Source organism: Protopterus annectens, chromosome 7.part0, assembly GCF_019279795.1.
Source record: "Protopterus annectens isolate FY-2018-M chromosome 7.part0, PAN1.0, whole genome shotgun sequence".
Taxonomy (NCBI): domain Eukaryota; kingdom Metazoa; phylum Chordata; order Ceratodontiformes; family Protopteridae; genus Protopterus; species Protopterus annectens.
Window position 1 is genome coordinate 567189283 of NC_056739.1, and position 22457 is coordinate 567211739.

General features: G+C 42.7%; 1 protein-coding gene across 1 annotated transcript in view; it reads right to left on the bottom strand.

The window, feature by feature from the left end:
• The window catches only part of ARRB2 (arrestin beta 2), a 530032-nt gene that overhangs the window by 155274 nt on the left and 352301 nt on the right, over positions 1-22457 (bottom strand). Inside the window, exons 7-8 of the mRNA XM_044076297.1 lie at positions 18717-18852; positions 5844-5928 (exon numbers count right to left, since the gene is read on the bottom strand). Coding sequence (XP_043932232.1) covers positions 5844-5928; positions 18717-18852 — 221 coding nt within the window. The remainder of the gene's footprint in view (positions 1-5843; positions 5929-18716; positions 18853-22457) is intronic.

The following is a 22457-nucleotide window of genomic DNA, read 5'->3' on the forward strand; positions in this document are numbered from 1 at the left end:
TCTACATGGGGCCAGGGTGTCATGTCAACTGTTGTCATCTCTCTCTATTCAATACCACTCTCCTACCTTATTTAACACTCATGCTTGATTGTCGCAGGTCTTTTTTTTCTAGCACAATCCATCCATCTCTTTGCTGGATGCCCTAGTTTCCTCTTGGCTTCTTGTTTGTCCCAAATCTTCTTCAGCAGATTATATTCTTTTCTGCACATATGCCTGTACCACCGTAATCTGTTCTCTTTAACCTTTTCTGCGAATGAACCTAGTTTGGTTTCTGCTCTTATGTTCATATTTATTTTTCTGTCCCACAGTGTACATCCCACCATCCCTCTCAGGCACTTTCAGCTCCATCCCCTCTAGCTTCCTCAACTGCTCTTCCTTTACTATCCAGGTTTCTGTGCCATATAGTAGTACTGGTCGCACCACTGCTTTGTACACCTTAATTTTCAGCTTCTTTGGCATTCTTTTGTCATGCACTACACCCGAGTCCCTGTGTCAGTTTGCTGCAGCCCCTCTGATTCTAGCTCAGACCTCTTCATTCAGACTTCCCTTGTCTTCAACCACCCCTTCCAGATATTTGATGCTGTTAACCTGTTCCACTATTTTCACTTCATCTCATTTCTCAGCTTCTTATGATTTCCCCTATTTGCTGCCATTACAATTGTCTTATCTGTACAGTTTCATCCCCTGTGCCTTCAGTTTTGAATTTCTTTCCCCTATCCTTTGCCAAAGTTCTTGGTTAGAGTCGGGTTGTAAAGCCACACTGTCTACTTACAGCAACTTTGTTAATCTGTCCCTTCCAACCCATTTGCTAATGTATTCAGTCCATCACCAGTATGAACAGCAGTGTGCTCAGACCTGAACCCTGATGCACTCCCACTGGGAAAAGTGCTTCATGCTTATCAAAAGATACACAGAAATCAGTGTACACCTAGACTGTATACTCCTTAATCAAAATAGGCATGGGGCTCCTCGAAATTGATTTTGTGTACAGACCTGCAGCTGCAGGACTATATACATATCTGCTCACCTCATCAGATCCAAACACAGCAAAAACGTTTTAAAACATGAGAAGTAGTAGTCTAAGATGACATCTCTTCTCAGTTTGGCAGAAGCATTTCAGTGTCAAACAGGAATGGAAATCAAGTCAGAAGCAGACAAAAATCAGACAGCAACTGAATGTGCTAAAAAAACAAACATAAGAATACAAGGAGAAGGATCAAATCAGAAGGAAATATGTGGAAAATCCATAAATATTGTTCCAAGTACAGACAGCTCCTAGACTGAGAGCATAGAGCATGTAGAAACAAATGGAGCTCCACATATGGAGAATGAAGAACAAGTGGTATGTATGCCAGAAGTGGGGAGGAAAGATGATGATCCTGCAGGTGACAGTATGAGGACTAGATCACCTCTAAAGACTATAAAGATAACACTGGGTCTTGTGCACAGCTTGTCAGTTACTGTTCAGAAGATTCAGAATGAAAAGGAAGGAAAACAGGAATGTAGAGGGTATAATGGCCAAGACAGTGGAGAAAGCCCATTAGAGAAAAGAATAGCAGATGGTGAAGTAAGAGGCCTGAGGCAGCTCTTAAAAGAGGAGACTGAGCATTACCCCTCCCCGTATTGCAGGCTCCTGCTGCATGTGACAATGATAAGGAATACTTTATACCAGTTTTAGATCTTAAAGAAAATATTTCTTCCTGCAGTTAAATACTGTAGGTAGAAATGAGGTTTTCTGGCTTAAAAGATAAATATGTATAGATGTGAAGGGCAATTGCTAGAAACAGCAACAGACAAGATGCCCCTGATGCACTCCCACTGGGAAACCCCTTTGCAATTGCCATGAAGGATTATCTTCTTACCTCAGATCTCAACACTTACCCAGTCAGCTAACTTGCTAACAAAAGACCACATATGGCTAGGCTGTGAACAAGTAACATAAAGGTGGCCTTTAGAAGAGGGGCACATTACAGAAGGACACCAGGACAAGCTAGGTAAATAATGGGGGGGGGGGTGCAGCTAGGATCCAATGGTCTAAAGTGCATTTCAGCACCATGACTCATAGGAAATCTTGCTAGATATAGAATGCCTAGGTGCATAGCTCTCAACTGTCCAGATTTTTGCCACATATTTTTGGTCTGTTCCTCATAAAATTTGCAGTTGTCTGGCAAATCACTGAAGCCTGAATTCACCAAATAATGACATACATTTGAGTTTCAGATTTTATGGCTTTCAGAAAATGCACTCTAACTCAAATCCTGTTATTCTACACCTTTCTAAGCTTATAAGAGCAATATTTAAAATCTGTCCCTATTTTTGGGCCTTTGTCCCCCCATTATGTAGGTTTTGGTCAGATTTCTTGAGTTAAGATGTTGAAAGGTAAGCCTAGATGCTTTGCTAAATTACTTAGACCCTATAAGCATTTATGTGTCTGATTGTGGAATATTTGTGTATTAGTGATTACCCCAGCCCCCAATGTGACTAGGGATAAATCATGTAACCAGACACTGCTTCCCAAGTCACCCTGAAAGGAGACTTGTACCCAAGTTGGCTTACCTAGTTCACAGATTTTATTCCTTCATATCCTATCTGCTGAAAGGGTCCTGTGCTTATGCAGAGATGAGGAAGATAATAACCTAGAAGTAATAATCATTAAAATGATGAACCACAAGTAGAATTAACCATTGCTAACACATGACACTTGACAGCACCACTGAAGGAATATATTCCAAACACCTGCATACCTTTTGCCAGAGGGCTAGGCAAAGTTACACTCAGCAGTGGGGACCTGACTTCAGGAAAAGCAAGGGATTGGTGGGCAGGGGGTAAAGGACAAAGGCCATGGGGTGAAGAGCAGGAGTGGCCTGCAATGCAATTGCAGGTTGTTTTCTCTAAACCTGTGAAACAAGGAGGGAAAAAAGCATGAAATACAGAATAAGCGATAGTCAAGTGTGTGATGCATGAAAAGTGCCTGTACTGCAAGATTTAGGGAGAAATAGAATATTCTAATCCTGCATTCCAATACATTGCATGTATCATACAAACCAGAGCCTTATATACTATGTTTATATGGTGGTGCTGCGGTAGCATTGTCACCTCACAGTAAGACGTTGTCCCGTTTGATTCTCAGCTACAGCGTCTTCTGTGTGGAGGCATACGTGAATGGGGCGTGCCTTCGTTGAAGGTTGTGCGTCAGGGCTGGTAACCCGGTACGTAAAAATCCACTACCAAACATTAGCGGACTGGAGTTCCGCTGTGGCGACCCCTAACCGGGAAAAGCCGAAAGACATAAACAAACAAATTGTTATTTTGCGTTAATTTCAAAGGGATGTGGCAACTGTCTATGCTGTTAACTACAGATTTACAGAGTTTTGTTTTTGTGAAGCCATCTTGGTGGTGGTTTTCACTGTAGTTCTCTCATAGCTTTTAACAGTGTCAGTTAATTTTGTGGAATTACTTTATAGAGAAAAAAATATCTCTTTTGAAAGCGAAATTCAAATGTTCATTTTATACCTTAGTTAAGCCCATTACATTACTCTTATTTACTGTAGATATTTAGAATTGTAGTTAAGCAAATGATCTTATTTAGTGCAGATGTTTACTACTGGGTTCATTTTGTTGGTAATGTCATTTTCTGTCTGGTAGGTTGGGGTTATGATTTTCATTTAACTTTTTTCCATTCCAATTTTAACTTACACTTCTAAGGGTCTGATTTACAGTTTTTTTTGAAAGTGTGTGGTTTGTAAAGTTGTATTTATTTTTCTGAATGAAATGGGGCTATATTAATATGCCTTGTTATACTAACAGTATGGCTCACACACACAGTCAGATGGTACACATTTTAATGCACAGTGTGGTGATAAATTGGGAACTTGCTTGCACGTGTTACATGATACTCAATACATCTTGTACTGTAGGTTAAGGGAACAAATATTGAGAGGCAGCAGTGTTTCCCAATCCTAGACTACAAGACATTATACCCAGACTGTACAATTTATGGTTTTCTGTGAAGGCTGATGTAGTATTTTCCATTGACGTCAATGGGCTATGTTGATTGCCCAAATTTCTACTGAATAGGACTTTGGGTAGTTTGCTTAATATTTTATGAAAGGAGCATCTCGAGTAGTTTTCTACTACAATTGTGCAGTACATTTTCCTCTTTTTTATTGTAGTTAGTTAATGCTTCAATATATTTTACTATTATATTAAGTGGTATGCTGGAGTTTGTAGAATTTTGTAGTTTAATTACACTTTGGTGATTTTAAAAGTTAGAACTGTGCCCAGTTTGCCAGTAATGCTTTTTTCTGACAGGCTAGCTGGGGTCAGCATTATGTAATTTTTTTTAAATATAAAGAATAATGACCAGCCATTTTTAATATAAATGCATAAATAAACGTTTTAACAATTAAAAAAAACAAAACAAAGCTAGCTTTTAAACAGATGTTTCTTCTTTAAGCTTCATTTTAAACACTGAGAAGATCACTGTTTGATACCCATTAATTAATCAAGATTTTCACAAAGGCATCCCTGTTTAACCCTTTTCCATTTAGGGTGAACTTTCATACAAATCTGCTGTTAGCTGTAGCTGCTCTTTTTTAATAATTTCTAAAATCACTTCTTACTCAAGTTCAGCAAGTACTTTAGTCTTAATATTTATTTTAAAATTACCACCTACTTAACACTCCTTAAAATGTCTAAAAGGCCAGCAATCACATGACCCTTTTCAAGTAGCAGAGTTGTGTTCTGTTAACCATTATATAAGTTGCTCTGCTTTATCAATTTAGTTTTTTAAAATTCACACACAGCTTAGATTGTTTTTTACATTCACACTGCTATGCAAATAATATTCCTCCACTAACACTACACTAAGCATATTCATTAAAGTAAAATTTTCAAGGTGAAAGAGCACCTCAGTTTTAATTCATTATATGTAATATAGCTACGGCACAATCTAGTTTCATTTCAGCCTTCATTAACATCACCCATTTGTCTTAAAATCTCGTATACACCTCCTCTATTAATTTAGGCTGGAAGAGAACCAAAAGCTTCAGTTAGTTATTTGCTACTAAATAAAACATTCCAATGCATTTCTTTAACATGTTCAGCTCCTTTACTGGAAGAATTATACCAATAAATCATTTGTACATAATTTCCTTTCTTAATTTTCAGCACCATATCACATGATTTGCTTGATTTAGCTACACTAATTTCAAAATCTTTATACATGTGATCTTACTGTTCATTAAGCAAACAGCATACTTTTTTAAAAATCAGTCTAAGGCATTCCTCATCCATATATTCCGGACAGGCTCCTACTACAGAATGAATTGAAATAACCCATAAATAATGCCTATGAAACATTTCTTTTCATGGACAAGGTATGACAGCTTCTTAAACTCGAGCTTTAAGTGGGAAAAAAAAACAGTGCCTTACCGTAGCACACTGCTACATCTTTATGCCAACATAATGGGGTTTTGTGTACCCATGACTACATGCACTGATCAAATGTGAGGTAACTACAGGTCTTCCATGTAAAAGGCCATTGGTCCAGACAGAGAGAATGCACCCAGCAAAAGAAAGATGTAAAACCACTTGGACTGGTAATTACAATGGCTCTGGTTAAAGGGAAATATGACAAGACCTAAAGTATCTATACCTCAAACAAGGCAGGGGGTGAAGCTTTACTATTTTGCATGAGAACCCATCTCTTATCTAAAGAGCTGTATGTTACTGAGAATGTTTCCCTTTCTGACATTTCTACTACATCTAGTTCCATGAACTATGAGTTAAAGTACTGTCCACACCTGCTATTCATGCCACATGAAATTATTAGGGGAACTCACCTGATATTTTGGTCTTTTTCACAGTCTTTGTTGAGTTGTTTGTAACATGCACATTGACGTTAATTGCTTCTCCATGGTAGTACAGCTGAAAGGCATAAAGAAACAAATTTAAATCTGTGTTTTACCTTGATCAAAATATGAGAATGGCAATATTCAAAACAAATGTGTGAAAGTACTATGTACATCAGAACATTAAAAATGAAAATAATCACTCAAAATAAGAAGTTATGTACTCACCATAACGTTCCATCTGAGTAGGTAAACTTCATTTGTCAGCAACCTATGGGTTATCGGATCCATATTGGATCCGAGCCGGCAGTTTCCAACAGCTAAGATCCAAGCTCCAAGCTCCTCCCCCTTACCCATAACTGCCATCCCTACCTGACCTCAGATCGAGTTTGTCTAAAAGCAAGGCTTGCAATTACCACCAGTCTAGGGTAAATTGGGCACAATCTACCGTGAAGCAGGAATATCAAGAACATCCAAAGAGGACAGGGGAACGGAGGGAAGGACGGCTGCTGACAAATGAAGTTTACCTACTCAGATGGAACGTTATGGTGAGTACATAACTTCTTAATCTGAAGTAGTTAACTTCATTTGTGCATCAATCTATGGGACAGAGTCCCCAGCTACCTGAATCTTGGGAGGCCCTTAAGGAAGGATGTTCCAGAGCACTGCGGAGCCAAAGGATGCTCTTCCTCTGGAAACCAGATCTAACTTATTGTGGTTTATAAAAGTGTGAGAAGAGGCCCACGTGGCAGCCCAGCAAATGTCATCCAACGAAACTCTGGCTCGAAAGGCCGCTGAGGTAGAAACAGACCGGGTTGAATGGGCATGGACTCCCTGAGGAGCAGGCCTGCCAGAACTCTCATAAGCTAAGTGAATACACTGAGAAATCCACCTGGATAGTGTGACTTTGGAAATAGCTTTCCCCAAACTGGATTTAGCAAAGGACACAAACAGCTGATCTGAACGTCTATAACTGTCTGTGTACATCCAAAGAGTGTAACTTGTATTCACCTTTATTTTGGTAATTGGGAAAGAAGACTGGCAAATTAATAGACTGGTTAATGTTAGCCTCGGAAGCAATTTTGGGAAGAAAACAGGGATTGGTCCTGAGGAATACCCTATCCTTGTGGAAAGTCAAATACGGAGGCTTGGCACAAAGGGCTTGAAGCTCCGAAACCCTTTTCACCAAAGTAATCGCGACTAGAAAAGCCGTTTTCCAGGATAAGAATTTAAGATCTACCGAGGCAGCAGGCTCAAAGGGAGAAGCCGTTAAGGCCTGGAGTACCAGTGATAAGTCCCAAGGTGGGATCACATCCTTCACCGGAGGTCTTAGTAGGAAGGTGCCTTTTAAGAAGGCCTTACACAAACTGGATGAGGTCAAAGGGCCAAGATCACATCCAACGTGGCAATGCATGATTGCCGCCAACTGTACTTTGACTGTGGAAGAGCTAGCACCTTTCTCAAACAGTTCTGATAGAAATTCCAGCACAGCTGGTAACGGAGCTGTGAAAGGATCCAGATTCTGATGTTCTGCCCAAATAGAAAAACGTTTCCATTTGCTACGATAAACTTTCCTAGTACACGGCTTGTGAACAGCCACTAGGATCACTTTGACCGAGGAAGAGATACCGGGAGTCCGAACTAACAGTGGAACTGGATCAACCAAGCAGTGAGCTTGAGGTTGTCCAGGTTCGGGGTTGGTAGACCCAAGGGGTGAGATATCAGATCCGGGGCAGGATCTAGAATCCAGGAAGGATTCACTAGATGAGACCACAGATAACAGAACCATGCCTGATGAGGCCAGAATGGGGCAATGAGGATTATCTTGCTCCCCAACCGTCTGGCTTTCTGCAGAAATTTCAGCATCAAGGGAAGAGTTGGGTAAGCATAAAGTAGACTGGGAGGCCAAGCATGCACCAGAGCATCTCTTGGTGATTCCCCGGGTGGGGGAATTAGAGTGAAGAAGGTGTTGCACTTCGTGTTTGAAGGAGAGGCGAAAAGATCGCAATCAGGTTGACCCCATTTGGAGAAGATCTGCTTAACTACTTTGGGATTCAGAGACCACTCGTACGGTGAGAGGATGGTGCGACTCAGTTTGTCCGCTAGAATGTTGGACTGGCCCGGAATGTGCATCGCTACGAGAAAGCGGTTGGTGGAAATTGCCCATTTCCAAACTCTCATGGCCTCTCGACAAAGTGGATAGGACCTGGTTTCCCCCTTTTGATATACCAAATGACAGACATGTTGTCCATTTGGATCGCAATAGTCCCGATGGGAAGAGGGAAGAAGGCTCTGAAGTGCTTGCAACGCTAACAGCACCGCCCTCATCTCCAGGACATTGATATGCAGTGAGGTCTCAGTCTGGTTCCACATGCCTTGGACGGTCCTGCCGCAACAATGCCCCCCACACCCGAGGCGAGAGGCGTCCGTGGTCACCATGGTTAGGGGAGGGGACATAGAGAAGGGGCGCCCCTTCAGGAAGTCCGGAGACTGGAGTCACCATAAGAGGGCGCTCCTGCAAACCCTGCTGAGAGGGACAGGATAGCTCAGGGGATAACGCAGGAAGGACCACTGGACTTGGAGGGTCCATTGCAGAATTCTCATATTTAGGCGCGCTATGGGAAGGAGATTGATGGTAGCTGCCATCGAGCCTAAGGCCATCAGGACCAGTTCCGCCGGAGGGGTCGGACAGTGAAGAATGGCCTGCACGTGAAGTCTCAGGGATCGCATCCGGTCCGGAGTTAAGAAGGCTAAGAGCTGGTTTGTGTCCAACCTGGCTCCGATAAAATCTATGACCTGAGTCGGGAGTAGGGAGGATTTTCCAGGGTGGATCGTGATTCCCAGTTGGGGAGCTAGGCGAAGAAAGAAATTCCTGGCTGTGGAGAGTAGATGCCTTGTGGGGGCGGTCAGGAGCCAGTCGTCCAGGTATGTGAAGACCTGAATTCCCTGGAGTCTCAGCTGGGCCGCTACCACCGCTAACACCTTGGTGAACACCCTGGGGGCAGTGGTGAGACCAAAGGGGAGGACCCTGAATTGGTAATGGCTGGCTCCTAGTCTGAAGCGGAGAAACCTCCTGGATCGTCTGTCCATTAAGATGTGGTAGTACGCATCCTTGAGGTCTATGGAGCACATCCAGTCGTTCTCCTGCAAGAGGGGGAGAATGGATTGAAGAGTGACCATCCGGAACTTTTCTTTGGCTATTGCCAGGTTCAAGAGGAATAAGTCGAGTATCGGTCTTAAGTCCCCAGTCTTTTTTGGTACCAAGAAGAACCTGGAGTAAAAGTCCGATCCGTAATGGTCTGGGGGGACATGCTGGATCGCTCCTTTTCCTAGCAGCTACCGAATTTCTGCTGCTGCGGCCTCTCTCTGATCGTATGGGACTTCGGGGAGGCACTTGGGTCTGAGAGGGGAATGGAGAAACGGAATCTCGTAGCCTCTGGATATGATCCGAAGCACCCAGCGGTCTGTCGTGATGGACTCCCAAGCTGCTAGGTGCTTCGAGAAATGCCCCCAGACTGCCTCCAGAGTGGAGCAGTCGGGTAACCTCTCAGGGTTGCTGCGTGGGCTGATCAGAGAATGGTTCTCTGGACCCAAAGTTCTTCGGGCCCCCTCTGCCTCGGGGCGGCGTCCACCCTGTCCTCCTCTGCCTCTGAAGGACGGGGAGTCCGGAGCAAAACGGGAATGCTGAGACTTCCGGAACCACATCTTCTTCTGTCCCTTTTGGTTCTTAGAGAAGGACCTCTGGGGAGCAGAGAAACGGACTCAAACTGCAGACAGCGTCTTCCCGTCTCTCTCTTGCTCTGGACCAAGGTGTCGCGTACGGTCTTGCCAAAGAGGGCAGAACCATCAAATGGGACATTAGCGAATGACGCCTTGAAGGGTTCCGCGAAATCACAGTGGCGGAGCCAGGCCTGTCGCCTTAGTATGACACCCGCTCTGCTAGCTCTAGCGGCCCCTTCCATAGCATGGGACAGTAGCCGCATAGAGGTATTGGAAATTGACCTGAGAGTGGCCATTCTCGTAGAGTACACCTGTTTGTCCTCTGCCGACATGGACTCTGGGGGCAACCCGGCATATTCTTTAATAAGATCCCACTGGAGCCGTATGACATGTGCCATGTAGTTCAGCGACCTTATGGAGAAGGTGGCTGAAGCAAACATCCACTTCCCCAAACGGTCCATTGCCCGAGACTTCTTGTCAGGGGGATGGACCGAGGCACTCTCTTGGGCCAGTTCCCCCTTTTGGTGGCCGCCACCACCAGCATGGCATCTACAGGGGTTCCCTTGCACCAGTGAGACCTGTCCGGAGGGGGGCTGAGAATTCTGTCGGGCCTCTTAGGGATGGGCTCCACAGTGTCCGGCTCCTTCCAGGCCCTGGTAGTGATCAAATCTACCAGGGGATCGGCCGGAGGGGACACCCAAGAGGTAGATGGACCTGCTTCAAATGCCTCCAGGAACACGGATTCGTCCGAGGTAGGCTTTGGGGCAGACCCCCCCCCCCCGATCCTGAGCATCTCCATAATGTCTCCAAATGAGACGTCTTCGGGGGGGTGATCTTGGGGAACCTTCCCCTTCCTCCAAATCCGTGTCCTCTGTTAAGGACTCAGGGGAGTCCAAGTGCCTCCTTTTGCAATTGTGTTTGTGAGGAACCTCCTCGCGGGGGGGCTGTCCGAGGAGGCCTCACCAACCACATCCTGTTCCAACAAGGGAACGATCTGGGATGTCTGAGCAGGCTGTCCCTGGGGCCGGGTGATGGAAGTCGGGCCCATTTGCGAGGGAGTGCAGGGTGGAGCAGTAGCTAAGTCCGGGGGCCTGGAATCCCTCGACAGAACCCTCTCCATCACGTCGAATGCCTAAGGAGAGCCACTCTCTCTGGGATCCGAGCAGTCCCTCCCTCGGATCAGATGAGCAGATCGGGTCCAGAGTCTAAGCGATCGGATCCGAAAGGCCAGCATGCTCCGACCTACTCGGATCCAAAGGTATACTGACCACTTCGGATCCAAAGCTCAACTCTTGGCTCCGAGAGTCTGGATCTGAAGAAAAGGGACCAGACAGGCTCGAAGGCACTGTCAGTGCCATAGTACCAGACTCCATCGGCGCCGACATTCCCCCGGCTCCGACGCTACTCAGCTCCGTAGACCCCAAACCCGGAATGCGGGTCAGGGAAGGAGCAATCAGGATGAAAAAAGGGGTTCAGCTTCTCCCCGGAGGGGGGAGGGGGGCAGGAGCACTCCCATCTGCAGCTGGGCCTGGAGGAATCTTCCCATTATCCGGTCCAAGTCTGCATCTGTCAGGCTTCTCTTGGATCTGGAAGAGGCCACCGAGGCGGGACGGGAGTGCCGCCTCGATGACCTCGAAGGAGACTGGGCCTCATTCTCCTCCGGCCCCGGCGAAAAGCTGGGGGAACAGAGCCGGGAAGGAGAAGGTCCGGACGTCCCAGGGGGAGAAGCTCACTTGGCTGGCGGGGCCGAAGCGGAGGCCTCGGCCCGCCGCTTGTGTTTTTCCCGGCGCTTCTCCATCCTGGCTTCCCTATCCTCTTGGCCCAAGGTGGGAGGCTGAGCCTCGGCCAGAGGAAGGGAAGCATCCATCGGCGCTGCCGCAGCTGAGGCAGGAGCCACGGAGGGACCAGAGGATGGAGCCGAGTCCGGGGGCAGGAGTCCTGCCAGAATCAGCTTTGACCTCCGGTCCCTGATAGCCCTGGCATTGAACGCTGCACAAATAGAGCAGCCAGAAGACAGGTGTTCAACCCCAAGGCATATCACGCACCGAGTGTGGCCATCAAACGGGGAAAGCTTATGGCCACACACTGTACACTTGGAAAAGAAAGTTTTGGCGACCTCAGACATCCCAGCTAAAAACACACACCTTAACGCTGACAAGAAACGGGGGAGGGAAGGCTAACAATTACTCTAAACTACTACGGATAGGTAACATGACACAACTCGCTCAAAAACTTTTAACTATTTGACAAGAAAGATTTTTCTTACAGAAAACCAACTCGAAGCGCGAGATCAAGCTGCTAGTAAGTAACAGCGGCAAACTAGATCTGAGGTCAGGTAGGGATGGCAGGGAGTTATGGGTAAGGGGGAGGAGTTTGGAGCTCAGATCTTAGCTGTTGGAAACTGCCGGCTCAGATCCGATATGGATCCGATAACCCATAGGTTGATGCACAAATGAAGTTAACTACTTCAGATTTATCCTTTCCACCCAAATCAGGTCATCCATCAGTCATCTATTCCACCTTAGTCTGGTGTCAGTTACTTCAGATACTCTAGTCAAGGGGAAAATGCAGAGCAGCTTTAAGAGTACATGGGTCTACTGTTTGACTGGGACCACAGATTTTACTTTGCAGACTGCGTGTAAAGCACATCATGACAAAAACATAAACTCCAACACTAACAGCTAAAAATACACCAAAAAAGCAAAGGAGTCAAGTAATAGGATGAAAAAGATTTTCCATTTAATACATCTGTCCTGGTACCTCGGCAAATAACCATACAGATACTTCCTATTTTATACACACATCAATTAGTTCATCATTAAGTCATTACATCATTAATCCTTACAATTCCAACTATCCTAGTGCACACAATCAACATACACTTTTACAAACCAATAAATATTAATTATATACATTCATTAAATACAAAAAGTATTAACTGTGTGCATTTGTTAAATACAAAATTGCTGAACTGTATGAAAGTATATTTATAACATAGAAATTAGTTCAAAATTAGTTCAAAATTTAAATAGAACCAAAGTGCTTAGCAAAATGCTACACTCATACTATGATGCCACTATCTAAATTCATTCCCCTAGGGTATAGAGTATGATACCCTAAAATAATTTTATGTTCTAACCTACTTAATTCAGTCTTAAAACTACCTGGTGGTCTGGCCAATACACTATAAGAAAACCCATCTGTATTGCCATTATGCATGTTAGCAAAATGAGAGGCCACAGGACTGCCCATATTACCCCTCCTAATATCCCCCAAATGCTCCAGAATGTGGACCTTAACCTTCCTGGTGGTTTGTCTAATGTACCATAGGGGTATAGTACAATCACTCCCCAAAATATATATGACCCAAGATAACAAATAATCAAATTTCTCAAAAGCTATATACCTTTTACCATTTATTTTCATTCCATGCAAATTCTTAACCTTATAACAAACCAAACAGCGACCACAACTTCGCATGCCAACATTAATGTCAGTCGAATATTCCAATTTTCTATTCAATAATTCTTTCAAATTATTATACCTACCATATGAAAAAATAATACGCTTAGGGAACAAATGTCCAAAATGTATGTCATCACAAACAACATGCCACAGATCCCTAAGAATATTTTCCACAACCACTGAAAAATCAGAATATCTAGATACAAAAAATATATCTTCCTGTACAGATGTAACAGATGGCTGACTATGATGATTATAACCACCCCATCTTAAAACTTTAGCTCCACATAACCTATTCTTAATACCATAAAGTACAGCCCTCTTATACCCTCTGGATGAAAGTCTAGTGAAAATTTCATCACAAGCTTCATCCCACAAATCCGGGTCCGAAGTATTCCTTAAAATTCTCATAAATTCCCCTTCCGGTAGAGCCTTAATTAGATGGGGAGGATGCATACTGCTTTCATGCAAAAAGTTGTTAACCGCAGTTGGTTTCCTAAAGGATTTATGTTGAACCAAATTATTCTTTCCTATATAAAATTCTACATCCAAAAATGATATATTATTTTGAGAACTCTGTGCAGTAAATTTCAACCCATGTATGTTACCATTCAGATCTTCCATGAACTTATCAAACAGAAAAACATCACCCCTACAAACAAAAATAAGATCACAATGTAACATCTATAAAATACATTATTATTCACAAAAAAAAAAATCATCCTATTACTTGACTCCTTTGCTTTTTTGGTGTATTTTCAGCTGTAAAGCACATCAGACTGAAAACAGAAACGGATGTGAGTGCAGCAATGCACAATGATTTAAATTCCTTTGGTTTGCCATGTCACATATGGTCATTTCAAGAACCATAAGCCATTCTTTGCTACAAGATATTGTTGCAAGGTAGTTAAAACCAAGGTAAGAACCATACTTGGATGAAAACACTGCAGGCAGTTTACAGCACTGTAAATTCTTCAGTGCTTCTGCTGATTTGTGATTGCCTATGGGCATCCATTTAAAATCTGCACATGGTTTTACCAGGATGTAGTTGGGGAGTCTAATTTAATATTGCCATTTTGTTTTAATGTTCTGTCCTGCAGCAAACTAGATGAACAGAGCATAACACACACAAGTAAACAGTTACCTGACAAACAGGTCACTAAGCTGCATTTCATTCTTTGTCTCAGCTATGTCTATTCCCCTACATTTGGCTATTCACACAAGGCAGACACAAATGCAGACTGCTTGCTTCCCAGTAAAGCAGGATCTCCTGCTCCATTTCTCCTACCAAATGGAAGTGTGTGTGCGTGTGTGTGCGTGTGTGTGTGTTTTGGAGGCAGGGCACCTGACAAAGTAACGATCTTATCTTCTACTTTGTATAAAAGGTTATTACACACAAATGCATTAAACAAGTGAGTTAAAAAAAGACAAGTTATTAAATGAAATATGATAAAGGTGTTTTTGTAACATCTGTTTTACAAACAGGAGAGGAGGTGGAAGGCATGGCCGAATGCAGGAAGAGAGGAAAAGCTAAGACTGTGGTAGTAAGGGTTGGAACTTTGAATGTTGGCAGTATGACTGGTATGGGGAGAGAGCTAGCCGATATGATGGGCAGAAGGAAGGTTGGTATATTGTGTGTGCAAGAGACCAGATGGAAGGGGAGTAAGGTTAGGTGTATCGGAGGTGGGTTCAAATTGTTTTATCATGGTGTGGATGGGAAAAGAAATGGCATAGGAGTTATTCTGAAGGGACAGTATGCTAAGAGTGTTTTGGAGGTGAACAAAGTTTTGGATAGAGTTATGTTTATGAAGCTGGAAATTGATGGTGTAATGACTAATGTTGTTCGTGCATATGCTCCCACAAGTTAGGTGTGCGATGGACGAGAAAGAAAAATTTTGGAGCGAGTTGGATGAAGTTGTGATGACTGTACCCAAGGGTGAGAGAGTGGTGATTGGAGCAGATTTCAATGGGCATGTTGGCGAAGGGAAAAGAGGGGATGAGGAAGTGATGGGCAGGTATGGTGTTAAACAAAGGAACGCAGAAGGTCAGATGGTAGTGGATTTGTCGAAAAGGATGGACATGGCTGTGGTGAATATGTATTTTAACAAGAGGGAGGAGCATAGGGTGACATACAACAGTGGAGGAAGATGCACACAGGTGGACTATATCTTATGTAGGAGGGCCAGTTTGAAGGAGAATGGAGACTGTAAAGTGGTGACCAAGGAAAGTGTAGTTAGGCAGCACAGGATGGTGGCTTGTAAGACGACGTTGGTGATCAAGAAGAGGAGGAGGAGTGTGAGGGCAGCACCAAGGATCAAATGGTGGAAATTGAAAAAGGGTAATTGTGAGGTGGAGCTAAGGGAAGAGTTAAGACAGGCATTGGGTGGCAGTGAAGAGTTACCAAATAGCTGGGTAACTACAGCAGAGCTAGTAAGGGAGATGGCCAGAAAGGTGCTTGGTATGACATCTGGACAGAGGAAGGACAACAAGGAGACATGGTGGTGAAATGAGGAAGTACAGGAGAGTATACAAAGAAACAGGTTGGCAAAGAAGAAGTGGGATTGTCAGAGAGATGAAGAAAGTAGACAGGAGTATAAGGAGATGAGGTGCTTGGCAAAGAGAGCGGTGGCGAAGGCTAAGGAAAAGACATATGAAGAGATGCATGAAAGGTTGGACACTAAGGAGGGAGAAAAGGACCTGTACCGATTGGCTAGACAGAGGGACCGAGCTAGGAAAGATATGCAGCAGGTAAAGGTGATAAAGGATAATGAGGGAGACATACTTACAAGCGAGGAGAGTGTGTTGAGCAGATGGAAAGAGTACTTTGAGGGGTTGATGAATGAAGAGAATGAGAGGGAGAGAAGGTTGGATGATGTGGGGATAGTGAATCATGAAGTGCAATGGATTAGCAAGGAGGAAGTAAGGATAGCTATGAAGAGGATGAAGAATGGAAAGGCTGATGGTCCAGATGACATACCTGTGGAAGCATGGAGGTGTTTAGGTGAAATGACAGTGGAGTTTTTAACCAGATTGTTTAATGAAATTTTGGAAAGTGAGAGGATGCCTGAGGAATGGAAAAAGTGTTTTGGTACCAAATTTTAAGAATAAGGGTGATGGGCAGAACTGTAGTAACTACAGAATGATTAAAGTGATCAGTCACAGCATGAAGTTATGGGAAAGAGTAGTGGAAGCTAGGTTAAGAAGGGACATGATGATTAGTGATCAGCAGTATGGTTTCATGCTGGGAAAGAGCACTACAGATGCAATGTTTGCTCTGAGAGTGTCGCTGGAGAAGTACAGAGAAGGTCAGAAGGAGTTGCATTGTGTTTTTGTAGACTTAGAGAAAGCATATGACAGGGTGCCTAGAGAGGAGTTGTGGTATTGTATGAGGAAGTCGGGAGTGTCAAAGTATGTAAGAGTAGTACAGGATATGTATGAGGGTAGTGTGACAGCAGTGAGGTCTGTGGTGGGAGTGACGGATGCGTTTAAGGTGGAGGTGGGATTACATCAAAGATCAGCTCTGAGCCCTTTCTTATTTGTAATGGTGATGGACAGGTTGACAGACCAGATCAGACAGGAGTCCCCGTGGACTATGATGCTTGCAGATGACATTGTCATCTGTAGTGAAAGTAGGGAACAGGTGGAGGAGACCCTGGAGAGATGGAGATATGCTCTAGAGAGAAGAGGAATGAAGGTCAGCAGGACTAAGACAGAATATTATTATGTGTGTGAATGAGAGGGAGGATAGAGAAGTGGTGAGGATGCAAGGAGTAGAGATAGCGAAGGTGCATGAGTTTAAATACCTGGGATCAATAGTTCAGAGTAATGGTGAGTGTGAAAGAGAGGTGAAGAAGAGAGTACAGGCAGGATGGAGTGGATAGAGAAGAGTGTCAGGAGTGATTTGTGACAGACGAGTACCAGTAAGAGTGAAAGGAAAGGTCTACAACAGGGTAGTGAGACCAGCTATGTTATATGGGTTGGAGACAGTGGCACTGACGAAAAGGCAGGAGTTGGAGCTGGATGTGGCAGAGTTTAAAGATGTTAAGATTTGCACTGGGTGTGACGAGGGTGGACAGGATTAGGAATAAGTATATTAGAGGGTCAACCCAGGTTGGAAGGTTTGGAGACAAAGCCAGAGAAGCAAGATTATGTTGGTTTGGACATGTGCTGAATGAGGGATGCTGAGTATATTGGGAAAAAGATGCTAAGGATGAAGCTACCAGGTAACAGGAAAAGAGGAAGGCCTAAGATAAGGTTTATGGATGTGGTGAGAGAGGACATGCAGGTGGTTGGTGTGACAGAGCAAGATGCAGAGGACAGAAAGAAATGGAAACAGATGATCCGCTGTGGCAACCCCTAATGGGAACAGCCAAAAGATGATGATGATGTTTTACAAACAGGCTTTAGAAGTCACTTCTCCAGTGGTGCAATGTTCACAAATCAGGATTAAATAGTGTGCAGCATACCTCTCAACTGTACAAATTGTCACAGACTGTCCAGATTTTGGAGTCATATTTTGGGTCCGTTTTTCATACACTTATGGTTTTCTGGCAAATTAGTGGTTAATCATTACAGACTGCAGTTAGAGGAAAAATAATGACAGACATTTGAGTTTCAGACTTAACAGCCTTCAGAAAATTCATGCTAATGCAAAACCGGTTATTCTATCAACTCTCTAAGTTTGTAAGAGCAAAATGTAAAAATGGTCCTTATTTTTGAGCCTTTGTCCCTCTTGTATCTATGGTTTTGTCCAGATTTCTTGCTCTAAGAGGTCGAGAGGTATGGTGTACATCAGTATTTTAATAAACTGTATGAAATCTAGACTCCGCCTCTGTGACCAGCAATGTTGTCTATAAAATCTGTCACAGAGTTACTTGTAATGTTTATGTCTAAATGATATAAACATTGTCAATGTTTATGTTAAAAACATCAATGCAGTTAAACAAAAACTGTTCAACTGAAATAATGTTTTACAGCAAATTATATAATAAATTAATGAAACATGGTCACTTTCACAATTAATGCTGCTGAAAGAGTACCAATTTAAAACCTTTAAGGGAACAAATTTTACTCAGTTGTTAGGATGAGAAAATTACAATACGCCTTTCAATGACCACCACCACAAACAGACAAACTGCTTTTATCAGCAAACTAGCTGGTCAAGCCAGGATGAACATAGCTCTCTTCTCTTACAAAACTCTAACCTAGACAGTGTTAAGCAGACCAAAGATGGAGGAGGACACCAGCAGCTGTAGTCAATGAGGAAAACTTCCACTGTCTCTGCATTTAACTCTTGCCGTCAGCATGACCTCCATGAACTACCACCAAACATTAGACTCACATCAGTGAATCTGAGTCAGTATGTAGATTTCAAGCTGATGTTCTTCCACTAATATTATTTATTTTTTTTAACAGAAATTGAAGCACTATGATCTTGTATGCACACTGTAAGAAAAATCTTGTGAAAGAAATGAAAAGCAATTACATCTGTCAATATACTTAACCGATTTTAGAAAGATTATTAACAAATACTCAGTTTCAATCTAAGCATCTCTGGTAAACAACGGCATAAAGTCTGAAAACTATCATACAATGATTATTATAATATGTATTCCAGGTAAATTGTCTCAAGTTTGAGCCATCAAAAAACAGGCACGTCTTTTTCCGCCATACACTGACCTCTTTATCCAATGAAGCTTCCAAATGAAGGGATCGGTCAGACATAAGAAAATGTCTGGTGGTCTCTGCCATTGGTTGGGGCCCTGGTTTTTCAGGTGCATACTGTACTTTTCGAATAACCAAGCGCACAGAATTCCTGTACAGAGAAAATTAAAAACACAGCATGAAAACTTTTTCTCTTTTTTTTTACACTATACTTGTCTACTTTTGCTGACCAACTTGTTCTACCATTCCATCAGAAGAAATGCACTTACAGGGAAGATCCTGAGAAGTAAACACAAAATTAAATAAAGATTACAACTTTAGAAAAAATTCAGCAGGAAAACTATCTGTATTGAGAATATATCAAAAATAAAACATGCTTCTCAAGTAATCAGACCAAGGGTTAGACTAAACACTTTTCTACACAAAATACAAAGTTCAAAACTTTTCTGTACAGAAGATATTGAACTCAGCTGATTTGTACAGAAACATTTATTCTTAATATGGAACTTGTAGAAACAGCCATAGGATATGAAAGTCCTAAACAATGGTCTTTACAGATCTGCCACACCGCACACAAATAATACACAAGAAGAAGCAAGCTCAAGTCGAGTAGAGAATTAGCTCAGACATTTAAACAAAACACAGAAGACAACAGTACTGAGCTCTTGCCACACATGTACTTTTTTTGTCACTAAGACCCCACTCTCTCATGATCCATAACCTACCTGTGCTCAATCATTGCAGTAAGATCTACAAAAATTGATGCAGTTGGGATCACACAGCCAGCAATTTCCTCCTTGTGTAAACCATAGCTATACATCTCAACTGCTAAGCTCCACTAGCTACCAGCTGAAGCATGCTATACACAGACATGACGTTTCCCCACTAAGTGTTGCTTCGCAGTGTTTTCCCCCAAATTCAGAGAAAAGTTACAGGACAATGCAATTCTGAAGTAGAGAAGGACCTCAAAACAAATGCTGGAAGCAGGCAAGAGCCTAGACATTCTTCTTGCTACCCAAATTATTTGGTACAGACGGCCATATCAAACATCAAATGTCTGCTCTGTCAAGTTTTAAGTGACATTGGTTTATTTACATCCAATGATCACTGGCATACTAGGTTTAGGAAAGATTATAAAGGATCACTTCAAAATGCATTTTGTATGCAGTTTTCACGCCCTACTCAAGACAAATCTTCCTACCATATGACAAGCTGTTAATACTAATTTTTATTTTCTTCTAGCCCTAAATTACATGTCAAGTCTGTGTTCCACAAAATGCCCTCTATGTCCAAAGTAAGAGATTACAATGCATTAAAATGCATTTTCCCTCTCCTGCAGGATCTTGCATCTAGTCACTTACAACAGCAATATTCAATTTTTACTTCGACTAGTTAGTCAGTTCATTATTTTCACAGACTAACAGGTTTGTGTTCTTAGCTACCTTTTATGCACAGTGTAGCAAGCCTTTTCTTGCAGGTGAAGAAAGACTTTTAATACTCTACCAACAGTCATTCTTTTTGTTATTCAGGCAGTCCACATTTCATAACATTCCATTTCAGCTGTCATTACTCAGATGAGAAAATTATGCTCTCTCCACAGCAAGCATGCCTGGAACTCCACAGATTCAACAGATACATAGTAACATTAAGATGGAAGATGGCAGACATACAAACACCTAGCAACGCAGGCTTTTCCTTTGCCACACCCTAAATCTTAGTAACAGGCCAAGTGATGTAGGAAAGATGGAGATGAATCCCTAAAGAAAGCGTTGATACATTTTTTTGCATACCCAACAATGACACAGTGCATTCCAAGCGAGAAACAAATTCATGCATAATGAGCATGTGGCAATGGAGAATAATTGTCTGGAGAAACATGTCTTGCCATCTGCTACAAAGAAAGTGTCAGTATGAGGCATCCCCTAAACAATAGCTTCTCATGTGCTCAAAGATCAATTGCTTTTCCAGTTATCTACATTACTGTTGCAGCAAAACCAAATATTTTTCCAGAGTCTGACTAATATACTGCTATAGCAAAAACTGCATCTTCTATGAAATACTGCTAAAACTTTTACTTCAATTCAACTATCACTATTAATGTTAACTCTCACAGATTGTGTACAATAATGTTCACTCGGTTTACCATTGAAAGGTTGAAAATCAACCTACCGAATGGCCCTTTGTGCGAACCGGAATGCTGAAAATAGTCATTCTGATTTGCACCGAAGTTTGAGAATCAGCAAATCGAAAACCAGATTCGCTAATTTTCTAACTTCAATTCAAAGACAAAGCGTAATGCAGGGGGGGGCTGCACTCCCCTGTACCCCCCCACACCCCCTGACTTTATTATTCTAACTCAGAGTTCACACTACAAGTGGGGAAAGGATCCACTTCCCGATCCCCAGTATAGTGCACCTCGCACCAAAAATGCCAAATCTGCAATGAGCGAACGTTACTGTGCATTCGTTCATTGCATATTCGATGCATTCTGTTTTCGAGCTTTCCGAAAACTTGAAAAAGTCCTTTCGGACTTTTGTATTTCATTCATGTGCATTACACACATGTAAAGGTAAACCGTTCACTTATATTACTTTCTTTACTGTGTCTGTGACTGGAGATTTCTCCTGGGCCTTCACAGAAAATGGGTAACATTAACCTACCCAGTAATTAATGCTAACAAATTATTAAATTAAGACTAAATATGTTTATGTAAACATCCAAGGCAGCTGCTTTGGAGAAAGCAACCACAGTGCCCTTTCAACCTACTTCATGGAAAGGGGCTTTGAAGGAGATGCTTGAGGATACTGACATACCTGCTTCCACAGGGACTGGATAGAGCCAGTAACTACAACAGATGTTACTTGGTGTCTGGGACCTTGCCTCACAGAATTAGAATTCCATGGTATTATCTGACACCATGGGCTGGGCCTTCCATTCCTTAAACATTTTCTTTTCGAGGTACTCTTATTCCTAAAAACAGTTATACTTATGCTCCTTTTTATAGCTTTTCTTAGGATACAAAGACCCTCCCATGTAAAAGATTGTTACTCCAACTGAAGCATGAGATCTTCCAGCTTTTTCTGCACCAATTAAGCAATGCATGGAGGCCTCTCTACCTCTGTGGGTTTTCATAGTGAAAGCTGCACAAATATGACAGTCCACCAGGACTCTAAAACAAAACACTTAAAACTGCAAATCTTTGTACAAATTCTGGGCACTTGCAAATACAAATACTTTTCAGACCTGCACAAAGGATACCCTGGGGATTAGATAAAGGTTTATTGGGAACCTTTTGCTCACTCTGCATAAACAGCAATGAATAAAAAGTGCACCAATGGGGCACTTAGCTTTCAAAGGACTCTACAAACTGAAGCTCTGAAGCCAAAGTCTTAACAGAAAGTACAGCTGTGATCTTACCATAATGGTAGAGGTTGTCCTATTCACTGGTGCAGTATTCTTTACAATAGGGATCCCCTGCCAAGGGTAGCCCAATGTCCAGCCTGTATACCAAAGCCTTTAGGCTGCTTTAAGGTACGTTATGCACCACATGTATAGTCAGTGTGTATAGTGTAGGGGTATAAAGGTGACAACCGGATGTACCATCCTCAGAACTGACAACCCCAGTAGGAAAGCCAATCCAAGAAAAAAAGAGGTAACCAGTACATCCAGAAAAGAAAAGAACCAGGAGGGAGGGAGTGAATAGTGCAGCAGTGAAGACAGTGACATCTACAGCTAAGGTAAGACCTTGTACAACTG